We start from the raw sequence: 23,723 nt of genomic DNA, 5'->3' as shown, positions 1-23,723 counted from the left end.
AGCAACAACAAAAGCCTCATGCATTCTGTCCTCCCTTTCTTACAACTCATTCAGTTTTACATAAGTTATAGTGATGGCCATGGGCTATAGGCTACGTGAAATCTCTTGGAATGTGGCAAAGATTGTTTGGCCCTTTAGACACAAGGAGGCTGGTTGTTAAGGGTTAATGGGCAGTAAATTAGTGTGTACACAATTTGGTTAATCCTAGTTAGTTGCATAATTGTTACACAACCCAAAGAAAACCTAAACAGCTGGTAAATGAATGGCATCATAAAGCAAAATGATATAATGAATGTACGCATGGTGGTCTTAGTGTATGGGAGATATCACCATTAATAAAGTTAGCAGTTTATAAATACACACATATTATCACTACTGATCAGTGTCTGCATATGCTACAGCAGGTTTTCACATAAGTCTAATTGACAATTTCATATTCCTTAGACTAAGATTTGTTCTGAAACCCAGTGAGAATAGAAGTGCAACAAGCAGACAGACCCTGCCTAGATTAAATATTGCTGGATAACAAACCCCCCGAGGATATAAACCACTCTCCCATAATTTGCTTTATTTTCCATCGGTTATTTCACTGAAAAATTAATTTCTTTAACCAATATTGGTCATATTCTTACACAGACTCTGAAAATGATCCCAGCATCTGATGCAGAGCTTAAACAGGTGTTATACCACTAACCATCCTGAGTGCCGCGATAATATTACAGTGTTTAATAAGTGTTTATTAACACCAAATCAGCATTTCATGATTAAATATCCTGTATCAATAAGATGACAAAGCAGCTTTTTGACAGCATTATATATATCACTTCATGAATGTTTAAAAGTCTTTCTAGTATATTTTACTAGTGATATGATCTTCTGAAATATTAGTAAAAATAGTTATATTAAATGTCCTTAAAGGGGTTTTCCATGAACACAAAAAAGAACACATACATATTCTGCTACTGGTTCCTGTGTCGCTATGGTACTTCTTGTTTTGGTTCAACCTGACTATGGACTATGGTTGGCCTCCTTGGACATGGGCCATCACTGCTGTTTTCCATGGTTGTCCCGAATAGGCCATTACATGGATGTACAAAATTTGTACTTCCCTTCCGACGTCAACCGCTAGCATCATGATGTCAGCTGCTTGTTGACAATCTAGTGTGTGAGCTGCCGTCGGTACACGCTATGATGTCAGTGAGTAGCTGACGGCACTGCGCGGGGGTCCCGCAGCAAAAGCATCGATAGAAAGAAGAGGACCAGCTGGGAGCATACACATTTTGTTTTTTTTATTGTAGGCTGGGCATTCATACAGAAACTACAGGCTATATACTTAGGGGGGAGCTGCAGGTTACATACTGGGGGGCAGGGGCTACAGGCTAAATACTGGGGGGCAGGGGATGCAGGCTACATACTGAAGGCAGGGGTTTCTGACTATATACTGGGGGCAGGGGCTACAGGCTATATACTAGGGGCAGGGACTACAGGCTATATACTGGGGGTCAGGAGCTACAGGCTATGTACTGAGGGCAGGGGCTGCTGGCTAAATACTGGGGGCAGGGGCTGCTGGCTATATACTGGGGGCAGGGGCTGCTGGCTATATACTGGGGAAGGGGCTACAGGCTATATACATGGGGCAGAGGCTGCAGGCTATATTCACCCCTCTCATTTACTGCCCCTCTCACCTCCCTCCTCTTAACATTGTGCCCTATATATCCCCCTCTCATTATGGAGCCCCTGGTATTTCCCTCTCTCATCTCCTTTTCTGTCCCACTCTCAACTCCACCTCTCATTGTGCCCCCCCCCCATCTTGTTGGCCCCCCATTTTCTGGGCCCCCTCTCTTTTTTCCCTTTTGTGGCCCCTTTAATCTCCCTCTTTTTAATGTGGCCCCCTCTTATCTCCTCATATTTTTGTGGGCCCCCCTCACCCCCCCTCTTAGTGTGGCCCCCTATCCTTTATGTAACATAGTTAAATAAAAAAAACACCACATACCTCACCTTTCCACATTCCCCAGCAACTCCTCTTCTTCTCTGCTGCTATGTACAACAGGCCGGCAGGCAATGACATCATCATATCGCGCCTGCCGAGGCAAAATGATGTTGTGGAGAGCTCAAAGCTCTCTGCATCATTGGTGCTACTTCATTGGGCACAGAGTTGAAGTCCTGATGGAAAAAGGCAGTATTCTGAATATGCAATTATATTTTCAAGGGTGGGAAAAGGAAAACAATGCCTCTTTCGCTACCTTGAAAGGCAGCCCCCTTAACACCTTTCATAACTTACTTTCATGGGCCTAATAACATAATGTGGGTTAAGCCACGCCAGTAAATCTATTCCAGAAGGAACAGATTCCCAATTGTTGACAGGGCTGTTTCCACCTGGTTGGTTCCCCTCAGTACAGTGTAGGGAACTAGTTTGGCTGGGTGAGAGGCTATTGACTAGGGTTAGGAAGTAATTGTTCTCATTATGGAGAGTTTGCCAATTAAGGACGCCTTATAGGTGGTGTTGCGTAATATTTGGTGTTAAGGGGGCGTTCAGTGACTCATAGCCATTGATTCTGGGAAATATGCAAATATGTTTTCCAGGGTGGGAAAAGGAAAACAATGCCTCTTTTTGCTACCTTGAAAGGCAGCCCCTTTAACACCAAGTATGACTTACAAGAAGCCTAATAACCCCTTGTGGAGCATCAATGGCTATAAGTGTCCACATACTCATACACATTCTCATACACATATTTATACTCATACACACACATTTATATACTTTTATATACTGCATGTATACATAGAGCATACACACCATATACACACATAATGCATTTACATATGGCATATACTTACCAGGCACACATATAGCATATGCACACATATTCAGCATATAGACAACACAAACACATAAACAGCATAGTCACACATACAGCATGTACACACAGCATGTACACACAGCATATACACACATACAGCAGATACACCTACACATAAACACAATATAGCAGTAATGAGCAATAACAGGATTACGAGGATGGACGAGTGTTGAATAATTTGATAATGGTGGTGGAATAGGCTTTTTACGGTTGACAGGTTCCCCTCCAGCAACACCTCTTAACACTGGATGTCCATGTATCACTCAATGTCATGATCTGAAAATAGTCTACATAGAATGCTTAGTAATGTACGGTATGTATTACTAAATCTAAAGGGATAATACTAATGGCATAATTATGACCGTGGTTTGTGTAACCTATATGGTTATTGATGTTGATATGTCTACAGAACTATTAACATAACACAATACGGCTCTGTCAATATTATTTACTTTATGCAATTGACAATTGTGAAGTCTACTAAAACACACATTGGGCACTAACAGTAAGCAGAGTGGTAAGAGATCACCATTACATCTCTTTAACTTCTATTGCATCTTTAACAAATGCAATACAAGGTTCTTATCCAAGAATAATTGCGCACTTCATATTCCCAGTGTAATCCCTTAGGTACAAGTGTTTGTATTGTGTAGATCCCAAATGCTTCCTTTTGTGGAAGTGACGTGACTATCAATCACAGAAATGTTAATTGTGGAATGGTCTGTAGAGCTTGGTAGAACATTAAGTGATTACAAGGAATAGCTGATTTATGCTTGGAAAAGCGGTCACGTATGTAGTCACATAGGCTATTGCACCAAGACATACAAGGCAGCAGGGGCACTAATAATGTAGATTTGCAAGTAAAATGGCTTTATTTGGTGAATTTATGTAATTAATGTATGTATGAATGTAATATGTATGTAATATATGAAAATGGGAGATAAATCCCTTGTGTCTAAATACATGAATTTCCATGGTGAAATTTATCTACAGAATAAATGTTATAATTGGGCAAAAAGTAAATAGTCTGTTTATTGATTAGTCTTAGAGAGTTGTATTGTGACTAGTGCATTTATGCTTGGAAAACAGGTAATCTTCTTGTCACGGACCCAAGTGATCCTCTGTGTGCCCCAGGACCCAGCTGCAATCGCTTACCTGTCCGTGAGCGTGCACTGGCTTCGTAAGTTTTAAAGGGCCAGCGCACCGCTGATTGGTGCTGGCCCTTTTCAGGAAATGCTTAAAACCCGGCTTCTCCCAGCATCCCCTGCTAGATCTTCGTGCTCTATGCCTTTGAGAAAGCTTGTTTCCTTGCCTTGCATCAGTGTATTGATTTCCCGTTGTGACCCTGGACCTTTTCCTGTTTACGCTCCTCCGCTGCCTACCCTGACCTTCTGCTCTGCCTCTGACATTGACCCTGTGCGACCTGTCCTGACCTCCTGCCTGTCCCCGACCACCACCTGCCTTCTGTTTCTGTACCTCGCCTTGGCTGCCACCGCAGACAAAGTCACACCTGTGGAACGACCTGGTGGTGCCACACTGCAGCAAGTCCAACCTGCTTTGCGGCGGGCTCTAGTGAAAACCGGGTGCCACTTAGACTCTGGTCCCAGGTGTTGGCTTACTTCATTGTCCGCAGTGGTCCAGTTTGTCCGTTACCCCTGGAGCCTGACAGTTCTTATTGGGTGTTAGTTGTTTTTCTTAACCGCCTCCAGTGAGCACAAAAATCGCTACTGCCTGTGCAGCCCCATTGATATTGGCAGATCTTTTGGAAAAAAGCTATTGGCAGATCAGTACTAGCAAAAGATGAATCAAAGGTATCTGCTTCTTTAAGATGTAGATAGCATTGATTGGGAGAGTGGTGCAATATCCATGACTCTTCATCTTCGACAGCAGCCATGGCTTAAAGGCTCAGGGTGGATTGACTTTGCTGGTAGGTAGGTAAGTAACTTTTATTACATTTTAATGTTTAAATATTTCAATATTCAAGAGATAACTATATATTATATATTATATATATATATTTTTTTTTTTGGTGAGGATCCAAGCCACACTTGTGCTTCTGATCCCCCTGACTTCTAGTGGTTAATGGCTTCTATTACCATCTGTTTGCACCACTTCTTTAAGTGCTTTCATTATGTGAATGGAAAATTGGACGGGAGCTGCAGGACTATTTTTTCCTTCTCCAGTAATGGAAGTGGTACAGATGAACACAAATGGAGGCCAAAAAGTTCACTGAAATCAAGTCTGTAACTTTTTTTTTTATTATCGTTTCAAAAAATTGTAAAAGCAAATGAAATGAAAAAGATTAATTTTGTTCTGTATTGGAATTGAATAAAATATCAGTAAAATATTTGAATTAAAGAGGTGGTGCTATCAATGGAGGTAGAGGGTGGGATCTATCATATGATAGCTGATGAAGTCGCCACCCCTCTGGCAGTGCTGGATACATTCGGAGCCTCCTGATGTATCTGGTGGCCAGGCTGCACTGTCTCCGACAAGAAAGAAAAAATGTGCACCTAAAGCGGTGTGTTGGTGCTTAGTCGGACCATGTGCCACAATTGTGTTCTAGAGCATGAACAACGTGCACCAAAAATAAATGGTGCTCACTTCCAGGGCAGTGCAGGGGGCACCAGATTTATGAAGACTGTGCACAACCAATCAGGAATCTGGTGCACCCAGCTCACTCCACAGCACATAGTTTTTGATAAATGTGGGCCATTAATTTCAAGAACTGACTGTTACCTTGTTGCCTAATATATCCCATTCAATGATGGCATTGTCATGAGATAATCAGCATAATATGATGGCTAATCAGTGTATATTACAGTACATGATATATAGATAATAAAAGATATGGATACATGGGGATGCTGACCTAAAAAATCCAATGAAAAGAGGTCTTTACAAAGAAGAAGATGGTATATGGTGGAACTGCTAAAATATGTTAGGCGGCAGATCTTTACGAGAGATTTCTCCGTATGCTGATCCATACAATTGATACGTACAGTGAATGACATTGATTTATGTACATAAGCGTATTCCTCCACTGTTTACAGTTTTTGGGCGAGACAGTCGTGGTAGGAATCACGTCAAACCTGAAAGAAACAGACGCACAGACTTGTGATTGAAAAACAAATTGAATCCCCCTTAGAAGGGAATTCTTATATAAATGCAAATTTCAATTACTATTATGGAATAATAAGTGGAAACTATTACAACACAGCAGTAATAAACAGAGCGCCAAAGCTTATTCATGGATAGTAAATAATTCAAGATAATTTAAGAAGCCTTATTACCACTCGGCGGATATCTGAAGAGAGAAACTTTCTCCTCAATCTTTCCATGTGGTGATGGAAGATATTGAAGTAAAATTTATATTCCTTATTTATATTCTAAAACATATTATTTTCACGTGAAGTCACCAGATATTCTTAGTTAATACAGAGAGAATGCAACAGGGAGCAGAGAGCGTCATTCTCATTGTAGTGGTCAATCCAAGTAATTTCATCTCAGCTCCTAGTCAAGTGAATAGGAGCTGATCCACAGGTATTGGTCTGGCCACTACAATAAGAAAGCAGTTTTCTGCTTCCTGTTCCAATCCCTTGGCATTGGCTGCTGAGAATAGCTCATAGATGGGCAGGGCCGGCTCCAGGTTTCAGTAGGCCCCTGGGCGACAGAGCCTCAGTGGGCCCTTTTACAGTGAACTCACGTGGCAGCATTAAAAATGCAGAAACTGAAAGTCTCCTGTTCCCTAAAATATTCCCTAGATTTTCACACCAAAGAGGTTATTTTATATACAGCCCCTCATGGTTATTTTATATACAGCCCCTCATGGTTATTTTATATACAGCCCATCATGGTTATTTTATATACAGCCCATCATGGTTATTTTATATAAGCCCTCCTCATCTCCTATGGATTCATTAGATACAGCCCCCCTCATCCCCATGGATTCCTTACATACAGCCTTATGTGGGCCCTCAACTCTGGGCTCCAGCACTTGCCCAGGTATGCCCAGTGCTTGCACCAGCCTTGTCAGACTACAAGAAACCTGATACTGATTAACAATGTAGAAATTGTTTTACAATATATTTAGCCACAAATTATGCCATCTATGCCACAGATTTAGAGCTTTGTATCTAAAGGAAATGTATCAGAACACTCTTTTTACCTAGTTAAAGTCAATAAATCGAATGTTTAGAGGTCTTTTTTGCATGGGAGGATTTTGAAATCGAAAACTCTGCTTCCCATTCAGTCTGTAAATGATTAAGCCTTTTAGGGAACAAAATCCAAATTAAGTATCATAAGTAGTGATAAGCAGACCCAAACACAGGTTCGGGTCCACAGTTCAAGCTCTCATTGCTGGCATCGATCATGGAAGTTACCCCTTCATCCGCACCACGATTTTCCCTGGTGGCAGCATTTAAAGGGGTAACATCCGCAATTGGTGCCAGAACCGATTGCGGGTGTTACTGGTAGGTACCCAAACCGTAGTTTTTATTCAGGCTTGACTGAATGCGACGAACTCAAACCTAAACGAGTCAGCTCATCACTAATCATCTGCACTAAACTCCCATTAAAATCACTGTGAACTGTGAAACATTTCAAGATGTGCATCAAGACAGCGCTTAAAAATCCCGAAGCAGATATTTTCCACTACCTTTGATGGAGATTTTAAGGGGAATAAAATATCTATTTATGACAGGTAGGTGGTCGGTCACTGTAGCCAGTCATTGGCAAACAAGCATCTTCAGACGTTTTCTCCTGGACGTAAAGACCAGCAAGGGCCCAGGCAGTGTTAGCAAGAGGTGTTAGGATCAAATTATTCACTCTATTATAATGAGATTTTCCTGGCAAATTTCTTAAAGTTATTATTCATTTTAGTCTATTTTTAAAATTAAAATAACCATTGTTAATAATGAGCTACTTTCTTAGCATTTACTGTGTAAATCTATTGAATCTGTCTGTAATCTCCTGTGTGCTGTATCCTCCATAGATGTAGTTGTTTAAAAAGCTCTTAATGAGAAAAATAACATCTACATAGAAATATGAATCATGATATCACTCATTATCTCACCTGTATTACCATAAAATGCTGCTGCAATGACTAATCTGATGTGACTACTAAAATACTGTAGATGTAATCCACAAACAGCCAGCGGCAGCGCAACTCACAGGACAATCCAGGGAATGATGAAGTGCGTAAGCGCTTAGAATTCAGACGTTACTAGCAAGGTTTCTTATGACCTCACTCATATTTTGACAATTTTTTTTCGCATGAGGTTTATGGTATAAAAGTGTAACTAGACTTTTGAAAAACTATTTAAAATGTAATAGTGCACGTGATAATAATGAACATTGTGATGTACGTGATTAAAGAAACATGTTACTATTTCCTTCTTTTCCCTCTGTCTTTCTTTTTTCTAAAAAAAAGTTTCTGTCCCGTACTACTGACAGCTGAGAGATAAAGGGATCTGATAAAGTGCCCAACGGTTTAAATCTTTACCAAAAGTCCCTAGATAGTCTCATCTCCTTACAGAGCTAAATCGTCAAAGGAAGATATTCTCCATGTATGGAAAGAGTTAATAAATAGCCACCTTATCTGTCTGAAGAGGACATAAGTCAGAAAGAACAGAAATAAAATACAGAGAAGAGGTTTTCCTTAATGACATATGTCACAAAAAGTTTCCTTTTATCACCCGCACTATCCATTTCTTGCAGGATCTTTATTTGTCAGTTTGTGGAGCTACATCATGTAGGAGCTCTGTAGGAGCCCTTCAAACTCATGAATAAAGATTTCCTGTACGAAATGGACAGTGCAGGTGATAAAGGGAAACTTTTTGTGATATATGTCATTAAGGAAAACCTCTTCTCTGTGTTTTATTTCAGTTCTTTCTCCCGCAGTAAGCAATGTATCTGAAAGCCTTCTGACTTCTGTCCACTTCAGACAGATAAGGAGGCAAAGAGTAGGAGCACTTCCCTCCTACCACTGAATGAGATTACAGTGGGAGGGGGAGTTCTCCTGCCTGTGAAGCTACAGCATGGAGGGGCTCTGGTAACACCCCCAGAGCTCTTTTGGCTCAATAGCATAAGTGGATTTTAGAAGGAAGGAGGTCATAAAAGGAGATTATCACATATCTATGAGTATGTGCCCCTGATTTATCATGCTTGATATTGATGGTAGATTTCCTTTAAATAAAAAAATTCTTGAAAGGTTTAGTTCTGCTTTTGAGTCAATATTAGTATAAATGAAGTATGGGTTTAACTAGTGCCTTTATTTTTGCAAATATAAATCCTGTATCATATTTTAGGCTTTTGACTATTGTGCAACTACTTTTTTAGGTGGCTTTACTTTAGGATTAAACAAAAATCTCTCTGGGTTGTAAAAATGATCATTCATGTGTTTATTTTAGACTTAAAGGGCATCTACTACCAGGATGAAAGACTGTATGCAAATGAGCTTGAGGGGCTTCAGGCTCCATTAACACTCATGGAGCCTGGAGCCCTTTCAAACATGGTGTACAAGGGAGTAACACTATGCTAAATCTATAAGTGAATGCTATTGCTACACTATACCCCTCCCAATTTTAGACACTATTAGAAGTTAGTAGTTGGTCAGTTTACTTTACTTTGCTGGTCTGATATCCCGGACTGTCTGATGAAAACATAGGATATGCAAATATCTACAAAATCCTAAATCCCTGATGCAAATAAACAACTATGTGTCATTATCTTTCTTTTTCAGTTCTGTGACATTATTGATTTAGTCCTTATGGTTTTCTTCTAGGTCAGTCTTAGCGTATTCCAGGCTTTTACTGGTTATCGCCACTGCTGCAGCCCTGTGATGTGTAACTGGGGGGATAGGTTTTGGAAAGTGGCCATTGTCTGCTACATGGCAATAGCAGACACCGCAGCGGCGGAAGTGCACATACACAGGCACATAATGGAGAGGCTTAATGTTATTGACCAAAACAGGGCAGCTGGGGGACAAAGAGCTGGAAAGACAAGCATAAAAGTGGAGACATTTCTATTTCAGAGCAAGCCATATAATGTGCCGATTGAGAGGGGCTCCTGGGTGTTACTTGTATTCCTCTGATGTCAAACACAGACCCTGTTTTTATCCACTATGCATCCAAAAATGCTGTAATCATTCATCTAGTGATTCTCGGCATCCATCTTGTGCTCCCGGTGTGAATACTATCTGAAATCAACGGAAGCATTTACATATATTGAGATATGTGATAGATTACACATCTAAATAAAGTCACAGCAATATGGAAGGATGTTACACTCACATTCGTTCAATACCATTGCACCTTAAATTTAATGAGTGTGTCTTATGCATAATAAATATAGTGTAAATGTATGTTAATTTAATGGTCTTCAGTGAGGCTCATTCATGCATCAATAATCTCGTGTCGGAATATATCGGCACTATAAAGTTGGTTGTATAATGGTAAACACTGTTACCTACTTTATGGTATCATAGTTTTTATTTTATACCTTTAATCAGGGTTGGCTCCAGGTTTCAACAGGCCCCTGGGTGACAGAGCCTCAGTAGGCCCCTATGCAGTGAACGTGGAGGCTAAAAAAAATTCAGAAAGTAGCTCATGGTTATTTTATATAAAGCCCCCCTCACCCCTTACGGATTCATTAGATAGAGCCCCCCACACCTCATGGGTTCCTTGTACGGCCTTATTTGGGCCCCCCAGCAGCCTCGGCACTCGCCCGGGTATGCCCAGTGCTGGAGCCGGCCCTGCCTTTAATGATAGTTTTTGCCCCTCCTTTGCAAGTTATCTGTCAGTGTAAGACTGATGGGACCCCAGTGATCATAAGAACGGGACCTCCATTAATCGTACTAATGGGTGGAGGGGCATGCATCCTGCTGCTCCATTTAATAGTATAGGAGTGTCACAAGGCTCAGCAATCTCCATCATGTACACAGTGAATATAAGAGCTGGAGATACCCCAGTGCTGTGCTATGCAATTTCAGACAATACCATATTATTCAATGGAGTATCAGGACGAAAATGTGAACAGGACCACCTTCTTCAGATTTCTGAAGGTCCCATTTTAGTGATTAGTGGGGGTCCCAACAGTCGTACCCTTACCAATCTGCTTGTTATTTCCAATCCTGTGGATAGAGGAAAACTTGCCACGTTGTTACAACCTCTTTAATGAACTTAAAGTTGGAGAAAAAACTTAAAACATTAAGAAACCTTAAAGGTTTTTACATATCAGGCTAATGCCATCAAACTGCAATTCCCATTATACACAACAAAAACATGCATTTGACTAAGATATCTGCTGGTTTGTTTTTGAGAAATCACATAAAGAAAAAGTACCTATATACAACTTCTGTCTCAAGCAGCAACTAGAGTCACGGAGTCATCATTTAAGACCACATGACTCTTCAGAAGTTGAATAAAGATAGAAGATTTTTCTTAATGTGATTTCTCAAAAACAAATCAGCAGATATGCCAGTCAAATGCATGTTTGTGTTGTGTATGATGGGACCTGCAGCAGCATGTTATTAGTCAGATATGTAAAATCCTGCTGATAGGTTCCCTTTAAACCTGGATATTTTATGATTTACTTTTCTGTAAACATATAAAGTAAAGCATGAAAAACGCTCCCTTAAGAAAAATAAACTCTCTAAGCTATTATTTTCTAATGTAGAAAATGTCAGCTGTACTCACTGTATTTTTTAACTAATAGAACAGCTGTGCATCGGTTGAATTGGTTTCATACAATTCTTTTCATCTGCATCTAGCCTATGTCCTTCACATTTACAGTGAAATAGGATATAGAAGAACAATATCTGAAAGAGAGTGCATAACATAGATCCTTTAACCTTATTAGAAAGACAGATGGTCTGATAAATCTGACCACCACTAAATAAAATCACATGTCATATGTGGTGCCAAGAACTTTATGCTAAATAATATACAGTAACATAGGTCTGTTAGAAAAATAAAAAGTCCCACAGTCCCCACCAAAACAATTTCATCCTCATATTAAGAAAAAAAATTTAAAGTTTAAATCCCTCAAAATTTTCTTTTGGAAAAGCAATCATCTCTCTGTCACTGCACTGTAGATGAAAGGCTTCTGTGGATGTAATATTTTCTCTTTGCCAAAAGTAATTTTAAGCATATAGTATCCATCACCCTCAAAGGGGAAATACAGAGGAAATATAGATATCATCAATAGCATATGAATCCATAATCAGGACAAAACTGACCACAAACAATTATTGACAATTCCTTGGTATGATTCTTCAAAGGGAACCTGTCGCCAGGGACCTAAATTTCACTTAAGACTGGTTGCAGGAGCAAGGCCTTCTCTAAGAATTTGCATTACTATATAATTGTGTGTTATAACTTACCTTGCTCCCTGACAGAATCATCTGTGTTTTGGGGTTGGGCTCTGGTTTGGATTCATTTCAAAAAACAACATGTGACTTGTCTGTGCTGCTCACTCCTCAGTTTGTCCGTGCTGCAGCCCCCCCCCCCCTTTGTGCTCCTGTACAGCTCCTCCCTCCCCCACTGATATCAGCTCACCAGGCTATGACCTCTGTGAAGGAGCAGGAGGGAGGAGCTGTACAGGAGCACAAAGGTGGGGGCTGAGAGCTGATGAGTGAGCAGCACATACAAGTCACATGTTCTTTTTTTTAAATGAATCTAAAACAAAGCCCATCCCCTGGGACTACACAGAGGATTCTGTCAGGGTGCAAGGTAAGTTATAACACACAGTTATATTGTAATGCAAATGCTTAGAGAAAGCAGAAAGGGATATTTGCACTGCGCCTGCAACGGACTTCTGCAACCAGTCCTTAGTGAAACCAGCCCCACTGCAGAATCCTCTGGCACACTGATGGGCCAGTGCATGTTGAATAAGGAAATTGTTATGTATGAGTTAATTGTCAGACACAATTTCAGCTTCGTAAATACTTATATATTTTACTTACTGATATATGGCATTAAACATCTTGCCTTATTACCTGACCACATCATTGTCACAGACAGGCTTATTTGGATATGTTTTATAGAAATGAGCGGCTCATTATTTATTTGCTAAAGGTGAAATTTGTAATGGAAAAAAGAATCACATTGAAGAAAATTGAATTGAACAGAACAGACAGCAGGGAAATATTTACATAGCAATCATTGTTAGAACTGACAATATTGGTTGACTCTGCATAATGAGTCATTATGAGGATATTAGATAGCACTTATGAATTAAGTAGCGATCTCTACGGCATTACTTTGGAGCGCAACGGTTGAAACTACTTGTGAGTTAGCTGATTCATTCTGAAAAGTTTAATTACTATGATAATGCATGCTAATATATTGTCACACATTTTTTTCATTAGAAGAAATAGTTTTCTGGTAGTTTTGTACCAATTCACCTCTTAATTTATTTTGAATCCTATCATTGTAAATTGATTTGGTATTTTTTATAGCATGCCGTCTCATTTGGAATTAATTGTGATGACATGGGTGCATCTGTGTTAAGAATCTTTCATTAATTGAGCTATTTTTTCTTCCTATTTAATTTCTTTTATGTCTGATCAAATATTTCAAACCTCTTCCCCCCTAGATATATTATGCACAGTGCTAATTTTTTTTTTTGCATATTTGTACCTTAAACTTATTCGCTAAATTGTTTTGTTTCAATAAAAAGCACATAAGTATTAGGTCGGGACATAGGATATGGCACTGGCAGCTTCCGACAAAACATCCGAGGCTTAGTCATATCTCTAACTTGTTGGAAATGTCTGAACGATGTTGTGAATAAATGTTAGGCAATATGTACAACAAGGAGCAGCCATTGGCTACTGTGACTGGGTGGGATTTTGGGTGTGGAGTTATATGCTGCCAGTGCTGTCGTGTTTCACATTTTATCCTCAAATAGGAAATTCTAAAAATATTCTGATAGGTTTTTGGGAACCTCTTACCAACATGTGACATGTTAGAATGTCACCTGCGGGTGTCTGAAGAGGGCTCATAATATGATAATGGTTATACCCAGTAACCCCGTAACGAAAAAATAGCGCCCAAAAGTACGAAATGCTACTTTTTCACCCTTCTGAATGTAATAAAAAGGGATAAAAAGGTTGCACAGTCAACAAAAGTAGGAAAACATTAGCTCATCTCGCAAAAAATTACATGTTGCTCAAATCTGCACACTAAAGTATGAAAAAGTTATCGCCAGAAGATGGCAAATTAGCACCAGAAGATGGCAAAATTAAGATTTTTTTTAGTACATAATGTGCAATTTTGTATCATTTATAAAACCGGAAAAATGTATTTATTTGTTACGGTACCATAAATCTTTAATATTGTGGGCTGAAATGATGGATAGTAGTGTACAATTAAAAAAATATACAAACTAATCATACTAATAACACTAATACTAATATGTCTTTCCTTTCTATCTTCTCCTCATGGTAAAAGGAAACTGGCTCTCAGACATCATCCAGACAAAAATCCTGACAATCCCCAAGCAGCCGAAACATTCAAGGAGATCAACAATGCTCATTCAATACTATCTGACACTTCTAAGAGGAATATCTATGACAAGTATGGTTCCCTTGGATTGTACGTGGCAGAGCAGTTTGGAGAAGAAAATGTTAACACATATTTTATGCTATCTAGTTGGTGGGCAAAGGTAAGTGAGCTAAAAAAACAATGGGGGCAGGGGTGGGGTATGCTATTCTTGTGTTCTGTCATGTGGTAAGATATATTGGCACACAGAATGTGTGATTTTTTTAATGTATTGCGCTTGCCCCCAAAACTTTTAAAAAAGCAGATGGGGGTTTAGCCGGCAGAGGTGGAGCACATACTATATGAATTTCCTTTAACCTTGTACTGTATCTGTTTGTGTCCCCAGGGATTGTTTGCCATTTGCGGACTTCTAACGGGATGTTACTTTTGCTGCTGTCTCTGCTGTTGCTGCAATTGTTGCTTTGGAAAATGTAAACCAAAATCATCGGCAGGAGAAGAATATGAGTACTACGTGTCGCCTGAAGACCTGGAAGAACAGATCAAAACAGACATGGAATCAGGTGATGAGACATGAATGAAACACAACACACACAGAAAATGTTCCTTCACTATGACTTAAACTATACTATATGAGGGTCTCCATCCTAAAAGCGTTACCATTTGCAGCTCATTTGGGATGTCCTTACAAAACGATCCCCTAATTTATCATGCTTTTGGATGATCTAGCATCATACTAGATGACAACTCAAATGACTTTTCCAAGACTCCCCCAAAAAAGATATTGTAGTTATCCTGCTCAGACTCTTGTTTCCTAATTCACACCAGTATTTCATCTTTGGGACTGACACCCCAGTCAAAGGTGCCAGGGCGTCACGGGCCAAATTTCACAAAACTCCAGGCCCAGGAGTGAAGATTTGAAGGTTTAAATCAATTAAACCTGGCTGAGGAGAAAGGGGCAGGAGTGAGGATTATGGGGGGAGGGTGGGCACATTTTGTGGGGTGACAGGTCCTCTTTAAATAATATTTATTATGGTTGATATGAATCTTGATCTAAACAATGTGCTCCAGTTTCTTCTCACAATCCAAAACTTACTTATAGTTTATTTCTCTGGCATTGTAGATGGTTCCTGTGCCTATACACTCTCAACAAGGAGTAGGGGACTGTATGAAATAGCTACACAAAAATGGCTGCATAGAAGTGACATTTTATCAGAAATGCTGTTGATATTTACTAATAGTGGCCGGGTAAAGTTCTGGATAATAAATCTTCACAGTGTAAGACTGTCTTGTATAATTTGACACCACTTTTTGGTTGGGTTAGCATAATTTTTGGTGCATGGTAAAGTAAGTTAGATCATTTTAATGCCATGACCTGATCGTGGGGCACTCTGGTGCCCCTCTCTGTGCCGCGGTCCCCACTGCCCTGGACATACCACTCCACGCTCTTGCCCCAGATCCGACTAGGCTGCATGCGCATCCCCGATCTCTAGGCCGCGCGTGCCAGCTCTTCAAGTTTTAAAGGGCCAGTGTCCTGGTGATCCGGCTCTGCTTTATAATCTGGCACCTTCCTTCTTGCCTTGCCGGATCTTCAGCATCATTCCTGCTAAGTGAAAGCCCTCCTGTGTCTCCAGTGTTCCCTGTGATTCCTGTTCCTGTGTTCCCGTCATCCGTTCCTGCGTTCCTGTTCCATGTGCCAGTCCGTTCCTGCCTGTACTGTGTGCCATTCCTGTGTACCTTCTATGAGTTCCAGCTCATCCTCCAAAGCTGTTCTCCTGCTGTCACCCCAGGCTCGGACTGTATCCTGCCGTACTACTTTGGCTGTCACCACAGGCCAAGTTGCACCCATGGAACGACCTGGTGGCACCCCACCACAGCGAGACTTTCCCGCTTTGCGGTAGGCTCTGGTGAAGACCAGGTGCCACTTAGACTCCAGTCCCGGGTGTCGGCTAGTACCATCTCTTGTGGTGGTCCAGAGGGTCCAAGACTCCAGTACCCTTCTGTTCCATGACAGTCGCTCCCCATGAACTGTGACAGCCATGTTTATTTCCCGACCAAATCATGGTGTCATAGACATGCATTACGAGCAGCAAATCTCCATTGTATTAAAGGGGTTGGTCACTCTTTTGCATAAATTGCCCATATGCCATTACTACTTTATTAATAATCCCTGAATGGTCATCAAGTGTTTCATCAGTACTTTTGTGATTATTTGTTTACATGGCTGAGCACCCATGAATAGGAGGGGCCTGCAGCAGGAGATTATGACTCATCATGTTCCCCCTTCCCTCTTGTGTCTGGTAGTCAGGATGGACAGTGAGAAGAAAGACACAGTGGGGGATTCCATTAGAACAGGCTGGAGCAGAGATAGGAAGCAGCAGAGGGCATCATGGAGAGAATAGGAAAAGCCTTAAAGGGGTTGTCCGAGTCATGAAAAAAAATATATATGTGGCCGAGAGCGGGCTGCCTAAAACAATAAAACTGTACTTACCTGTCGATGCCCTCCTGTATCCAGCGCTGCTGTCGCTCCGGTCCGGGCGCCATGTAAACAAACATGGCCGCCGGAGCAGCGCTGTATTCAGCTTCTGGCCGGACACGACAACCTTCCGGCCCCCATACACAATGCTGTGTATAGGGACGGATAGGCGTACCCGGCCACGGCCGGCCGGAAGCTGAATGCACCGGAGGGCACCGGAAGGTAAGTACAGCTTTACTATTTTAGGCAGCCCGCTCCCGGCCACATATATATATATTTTTTTTAAACTCGGACAACCCCTTTAATCTCTAAAAAGAGGCAAAGGTACAGGTACATATATTTAAAGAGACATGTCTAATGGAAGAGATTTGTTGAAAAGTGGCCAACCCTTATAATTCTCAATATGATATTAGATCTTAGGGATGATATGTTCTGTGTGTGCCAATTATAGGACATACATGAATATTGCATATTGCAAAATAACAGTTTTCTTAATAATCTGAAGATTGGGACTGTTCAGGCAAACGGTCCCTGCCTAGGTCTACAGTGAGCAGCCATCAGTTGCTGCACCACAATGGTTGTGCATTGGACCACTGTCTGCTTCCCTTTTTTGAGTGCAGTGCTACAAGTGGTACCTACAGTGTACCATGACTTTTTTGGCATAATCCCTTGATTAAAGGTCCACTTCTGATGGCCCTGGAAATGCATTGGGATACCTACACAGGGTAACATTAGGGCCTCCCAAGCTAAATCTGAAGGACCAGGGATCATCTAGGCTTAGGGCCATCTGCCCTAGGGGAAGTGTTGTTACTATTTCCTGACCCAGTGGCCACCTGACTCCTCCCCCCTGGACACGCTACTCTTGACCATGGCATTATAAGACTGAATTTTACATGTACCTTATCTTGTGAATACATTGGGGGTCATTTACTAAGGGCCCGATTCGCGTTTTCCCGACGTGTTACCCGAATATTTCCGATTTGCGCCGCTTGTACATGAATTGCCCCGGGTTTTTGGCGCACGCGATCGGATTGTGGCGCATCGGGGCCGGCATGCGCGCGACAGAAATCGGGGGGCGTGGCCGAACGAAAACCCGACGTATTCGGAAAAACCGCCGCATTTAAAAACCGAAAATGTGTCGCTTGGGGAGCGCTCACCTTCACCTTCTATGGGATGGTGCATTCCGGGGCGTTAAGATTATTTTCGGCGCTGCAGCGCCACCTGGTGGACGGCGGAGGAACTACCATCTTAAATCCCAGCCGGACCCGAATCCTGTGCAGAGAACGCGCCGCTGGATCGCGAATGGGCCGGGTAAGTAAATGTGCCCCATTGACTTTTGATGGTATTGTTGGCATGTTTTTTTATTTGTTGTGGTTGCTTGTCTAACCAGGGGCAGGGACATAGCAGAGTGGTGCATTTTCTATAGTTTGTCAGGCTATAGTAGAATTCAACGCCAGGTAGGAGATAGAAGAGATAGAGATATTGTAATTTTTTTCTGCTACTTCAACTAAACAAAGAGTGTACTACTGTTACATTGAAAATGTAGAAGTTTTGAGGGAGCTTTCAGGCCATATAGTCCTTATTCATAGCATGCTATGAATGGGGGCCATATGGCCTGAAACACATAAGCTCACTTTTCTTTTTTTCTTGCCATGCCAAAAAAGTTTTTAATGGACTTTCAATCCAACCTAGTTTTTAAAAATGATTCATTTTTCACGGGGAACCACCTATTATTGCTATCTATTATTATTATCCTATCAATTGGCTGCCAATTGTCTATTCATTTCTGATTCCTACACAGCAGATCCTGTGCATCAATATTCTTTACTCTTTGGCATAAAGGGAAGGTTAGCTGAACCTTATACTTTTGTTACTATTGTGAAGCTGTTATTTTGACTATACACAAGACTAAAGCATTACTCAAAACTTCTATTTTCAAGGGTCAAAATGGAAGAGAGATAAGTACAGTATACTTTTAATTGTTTATACCCCATCACCTAGTTTTATACATAGTTTTATCTACACTTGCCAAAATGAACATAGTCAGTCTGTGCACTTATCTTTTTTGGACCTCATGCATCTAATAAAAGCCGCCAAATTCCTTGAAGGTTTGCATGAAATCTTGTTACTGTAGTGGAGTCATCTATGCGTGTCACAGACACTTATGCCTGCCAGTGTGTTGGCAGAATAGTTTCTTCATAGGTCAAAGTTATATCTTCAAGGGGTGAATTAAATCATAATGAAAGCAGTCATCCAAGGCTTAGCCACGACACAAGAACATGAAGCATTGAAATATTAAAGAGTCTAGGACCACCAGTCTACTCATCGAGCAGCTACATAACCCAAAGAAGCTTTTCATTTTTCAAGTCTGACTTAGAGATAAGTTTGTTTCTTGTCACCAGAAGCTGTGGAACTTCTTAGTCACGCCTAATAGACATAGGGGGTCATTTACTAAGGGCCCGATTCGCGTTTTCCCGACGTGTTACCCGAATATTTCTGATTTGCGCCGATTGTACCTGAATTGCCCCGGGATTTTGGCACACGCGTTCGGATTGTGGCTCATCGGCGCTGGCATGCACGCGACGGAAATCGGGGGGCGTGGCCGAGCGCAAACCCTACGGATTCGGAAAAACCGCCGCATTTAAGACAAAAAATGTGTTGCGAAAATAACACTTACCTTCACCAGGTATAGGCCGGTGAATTTCAGGGCATTCCAGCGCGCCTCCCGGGAACGTCAGCGCAGCAGCGACATCTGGTGGACGGCGGAGGAACTGCATTAGTGAATCCTGGCCGGACCCGAATCCACCGCAGAGAAAGCGCCGCTGGATCGCGAACGGACCGGGTAAGTAAATCTGCCCCATAGTGTTATCATAGAGAAACTGGTTAAACCAACAAAAAAATATCACAAACCTCTTAATACAAATGGTGAACATTTTACTTATTTTGCATTTTGCTCTTGGAGAATTTTTGTCTTTCTGAGATTCGTAGTTGTCCCTACAGAAGGTTGTCCACTTTAAGCTTGCTCAGCCATTAGCTTTGTCTCCCAATTTCCCCAGAAACATGCATGCTCAGCTCAGCAAGGCATGCAAGTATTCTAGATAGTGAAATAGCTCAGTGGACCCCTTCTTTGATCAACTTGTTAAATGACTTAACTAAATCTCCAGTGAAGCTATTAATACATTAACTCCCCCCCCCCCCCTTCCTCCTTTAAATTCTCCTCCTGGTCCCCTCAGCAAGAAACATTCAATAATAGAATATGATGGTATTCTTTGGAAGATGGCACCCTTCCATCTTTAATTAAATTTAGGGAATGGTTTCCACATTCACAGATACTCCCCCTTATACATCAGCAATTGATGGAAAATGTTATGTCTATGCCCCAAGAAGCAGACTGCCCCGTCATCTCACCTGGCTTGAAAAACTGATCTCCTTTACCTCTCCAACTGACAAGGTGGTATCTACACTATACAGTTAAGTTATTTGCAGGCCTGGAAAACCAGCTCTAAACTATTGAGTAGGTGGTACAAAACCCCCATAGTGCTAAACAAGTATGTCCTAAAGGGGTTGTCCACTTTCTGCAAATAATTGATATCGTTTGTGTAAGGAAAAGTTCTATAATTTTCCAATATACTTTCTGTATCAATTCCTCACTGTTTTCTAGACCTCTGCTTGCTTTCCTGGTACAGAAAGCTTCTATTTTTACTTCCAGTGAATAGAAACAAAAAAACCTGTGTGCCCCTAAAGCTCCTAGGTGCTGTACCCCCTCAATTTACAACCCTGTATGTAGAGTGATCAGAAGCAGGTTTCTATTACTATTCACTTCCTATAAGGATGATACTATGTCTCGCATTAAATGCAAAGGTGAGCACTTGAATTGCAAGTGATAATATGCACCGGACTATTGTTCTCTTGACCTAAATAGTGTAAGGTACATTTAATCTCCAAAATGTAACGGATAGATGAACTGAATTACAAGCAGCTTTGTTTATTCATTCCTAAGATTTTTCATTTTAGAAACACCACATCTCTGACATCATTCGCTTTCACATTATTTATTGTCGCCAAATGTATACGTCACTCACAAGTCTAAGGAGATGCCTGTAAATCCTGGAGAAAACCTCTTACAGTACACAGCTACTTGATTCTCTGGGAGATGGAAATAGAGCTGATACTATTTAAAGAAAGCTATTTACTAAATTATTCTATAAATATGGTCTATAAAACTCCAGAAATGTATATTCCACGGCTTCAGTGCAGATTGTCCTAAGCAATATATGTGTGCAAGGCTGAGATTTCATTTCACAAAGCAATAATGGTCAAAGGAAAGTAATCACATACAATACCACGTCTCCGCCAGGTTCTATTTTTCAGAGATTTGCCACAATGATATCTTATTCAGGAGCAGGGGAAAAAAAACTTAAGGCAATGTTGGCCTCTCACTGCTGAATTTTATCGTCTGCTTTCGAGAGACATATATATATAAGGGTATTGTAGTGTATATATGGCCATTACCCTATATCACTGCAAATATTTCAAGCACGAGTACTCAATAGCACCCACTATACATAGCATAAACATAAAAAGTAGACTCTATCTAGTGTGAAGTATAGAGAACTACCTATAGATAGCTGGTTCAGAGTGCTTACACTATTATAACAAGACTGATAGATGAAGCGAGATTCTGATTATTGGGGGCACTGTCAAGGTCAGATCCTTTGGAGATTCCTTGGGCTCATCTCTTATGCCCACAAGACCTGAATTTCGCAGGATTCTCTATTATGTATCCTTTGCATATATTACAAAAGTAAAAATCATTTCAATATTGCTGTTTTTCCTATTGTCCCATGGGAAATGTCCCATTTCCTAAAAAATTAACAGTACCTAAAAATATTACCCATGAAAATGGAAACTAACTGCACAATGTAACAGACGGTGAATCTGAAGCCCTGATTGGTTCTAGGAACTGCCCCGTTACCCTTTCAGGCTCATTAGTATCATTTCTGATTTTAGAAGGTCATGAATAACAAATTTAAGAAGGTTACCACAGTCACCGTACTATGAGTAAGTGCCCCTGGTTTATCATGCTTGATCTTGATGGTAGATAACAGTTTTTTAACCCAAAAATAATGGCAAAAATGCATTCTTCTCTTTTTCCACTTAAAAAGTGCTCATAAAAGTTAATCAAGTTATATGTATCCTAAATATGGTGCAATTGAAAAATAGAGTTCATCTATACTTGAACCTTACAAAATACATAATCCAGCTGCAGTGGCGTAACTTGATGCTGATGGGCACTAGTGCAAAATCGGTGCCAGGCCCGACTATAATGTATGGTTTATATACTAGTCTTCTCATATGGGAAAGTGATACCTTATGGGCCCCCTAAACCTCTTGGGCCCAGTTGCAACCACACTCTCTGCACCCCCTTAAGTTACTGCCCTGGGCAGCTGTATTTATAAGGGTATGGGACTTCAGAAGCAAAAATTCAGCCTCTCCAAGCTTTCTTGGATCAACTTAGAAGACAAAGATATGATGTGAGTAATGTAAAGGATTTTTATAATTTTAGATTTAAAAAAATAAGTTTGGTTTAAAGGTGTCTAAAACCTAGTATGCATTTAGTCAAAGGCGGGATATGTTATAAAATAACAAAATCTACCAGTTTGTTTTCTTCCCTGCTAGTCGAGCACCCCCACCTGAGTGCTCCCGTTTTTGGTGAAGCAGCAATGACATGCTTAACTACCCCATGTGACCTCTGAGATTGATAATTGGCTACAGCATCAGTCATCACTGCAACGCCAAAAACAGAGAATGTGGTGGAGCACCGAAGTGGCAGCTCATTCTCTATAATAGTTGTAGTACATACTGTATACTGAATACACAAAACCAAAGTAATAATTTTAGTTTTATGTTATTTTAATCCTAGACGGCCACACTCCTATTGTAATGCAACCAACAAACGCAAATGAGAAAACGCAGCTGATTGGAGACAATCGTCGCAATTACCAAACAGATTCCTAAACATGAAAAGAAGGACTGCAGCAATACCACAATATCGTCATTAATAATGTTCTGTACAGACAATTATATAGTTCTGGATGCAAATGGCTGGATTTCTACTAGAAAGTTATCTTAATAAAATAAACTCTCTATTTGTACAATCAAAATAAATTGTCTTCTGTGTATGTGTGATAAATGTGTCCTGAATCATAAATTTAAATATAAACCCAGAAATGGAATAAATTCCTAGTTCATTCATAGTACACTCCTTAAAGAGGACCTGTCACCCATAACAAAAGCAGTAGGAACTGCTCATTTAAGTAAGCAGCTCCTAGCGCTATCTCCGATGCAGCAGTGCTACTCTGATAGCGTTATTGGAATCCTCCGATAATGCTAGCAAACACTGCTGCGACATACAATAGAAATGCCGGACCGCGGTCCGGCGTATTCATGAGGGAGCGGGGCTAGGGACGGTGACTGCCGCATGAAGCTCAGCAGTCACCGTTGTCCTATGGAGTGGGAGTTGCAGTCCGGGGAAGTGACAGTGCCTTGGACCGCCCCCTCTATTGTACTTTGCAGCAGTGTTTGCTAGCGTTATCGGAGGGTTCCGATAAAGCTAGCAGTGTAACACTGATGCATCGGATATAGCGCTAGGAGCTGCTTACTTTAGTTTTGTTATGGCTGACAGGTCCTTTTTTCGATCCAGCTACCCTGCAGCTATCCTGCACACAATCATTGTTTGTATATGGCTGCAAAAAAGCCTCTATTGACCATTTTTGCAGCGCATGTGTTAACAGTATTTCCTCCATGTCTCAACTTTCAGCATCAAAACTAGTTTCTTATATAAACGGTGTGTTCTCTGTTCTTAGAAAATATTAGACGGCTGGC

At 40.8% G+C, this 23,723-nt stretch overlaps 1 protein-coding gene across 7 annotated transcripts in view; it reads left to right on the top strand.

Moving 5' to 3' along the window:
• The window catches only part of DNAJC5B (DnaJ heat shock protein family (Hsp40) member C5 beta), a 107,460-nt gene extending 84,505 nt beyond the window's left edge, over positions 1-22,955 (top strand). For all 7 annotated transcript variants that reach the window (XM_072151812.1, XM_072151816.1, XM_072151815.1 and 4 more), the window contains exons 3-5: positions 14,315-14,528; positions 14,751-14,925; positions 22,762-22,955. In XM_072151812.1, the coding sequence (XP_072007913.1) occupies positions 14,315-14,528; positions 14,751-14,925; positions 22,762-22,856 (484 nt within the window). In that variant the 3' untranslated portion in view covers positions 22,857-22,955. The remainder of the gene's footprint in view (positions 1-14,314; positions 14,529-14,750; positions 14,926-22,761) is intronic.
• The last annotated feature ends 768 nt before the right edge of the window (positions 22,956-23,723 follow it).

Source organism: Engystomops pustulosus, chromosome 5, assembly GCF_040894005.1.
Source record: "Engystomops pustulosus chromosome 5, aEngPut4.maternal, whole genome shotgun sequence".
Lineage (NCBI taxonomy): Eukaryota > Metazoa > Chordata > Amphibia > Anura > Leptodactylidae > Engystomops > Engystomops pustulosus.
The sequence above is the reverse complement of the archived record's forward strand: the minus strand, read 5'-3'. Positions and strand labels throughout refer to the sequence as shown.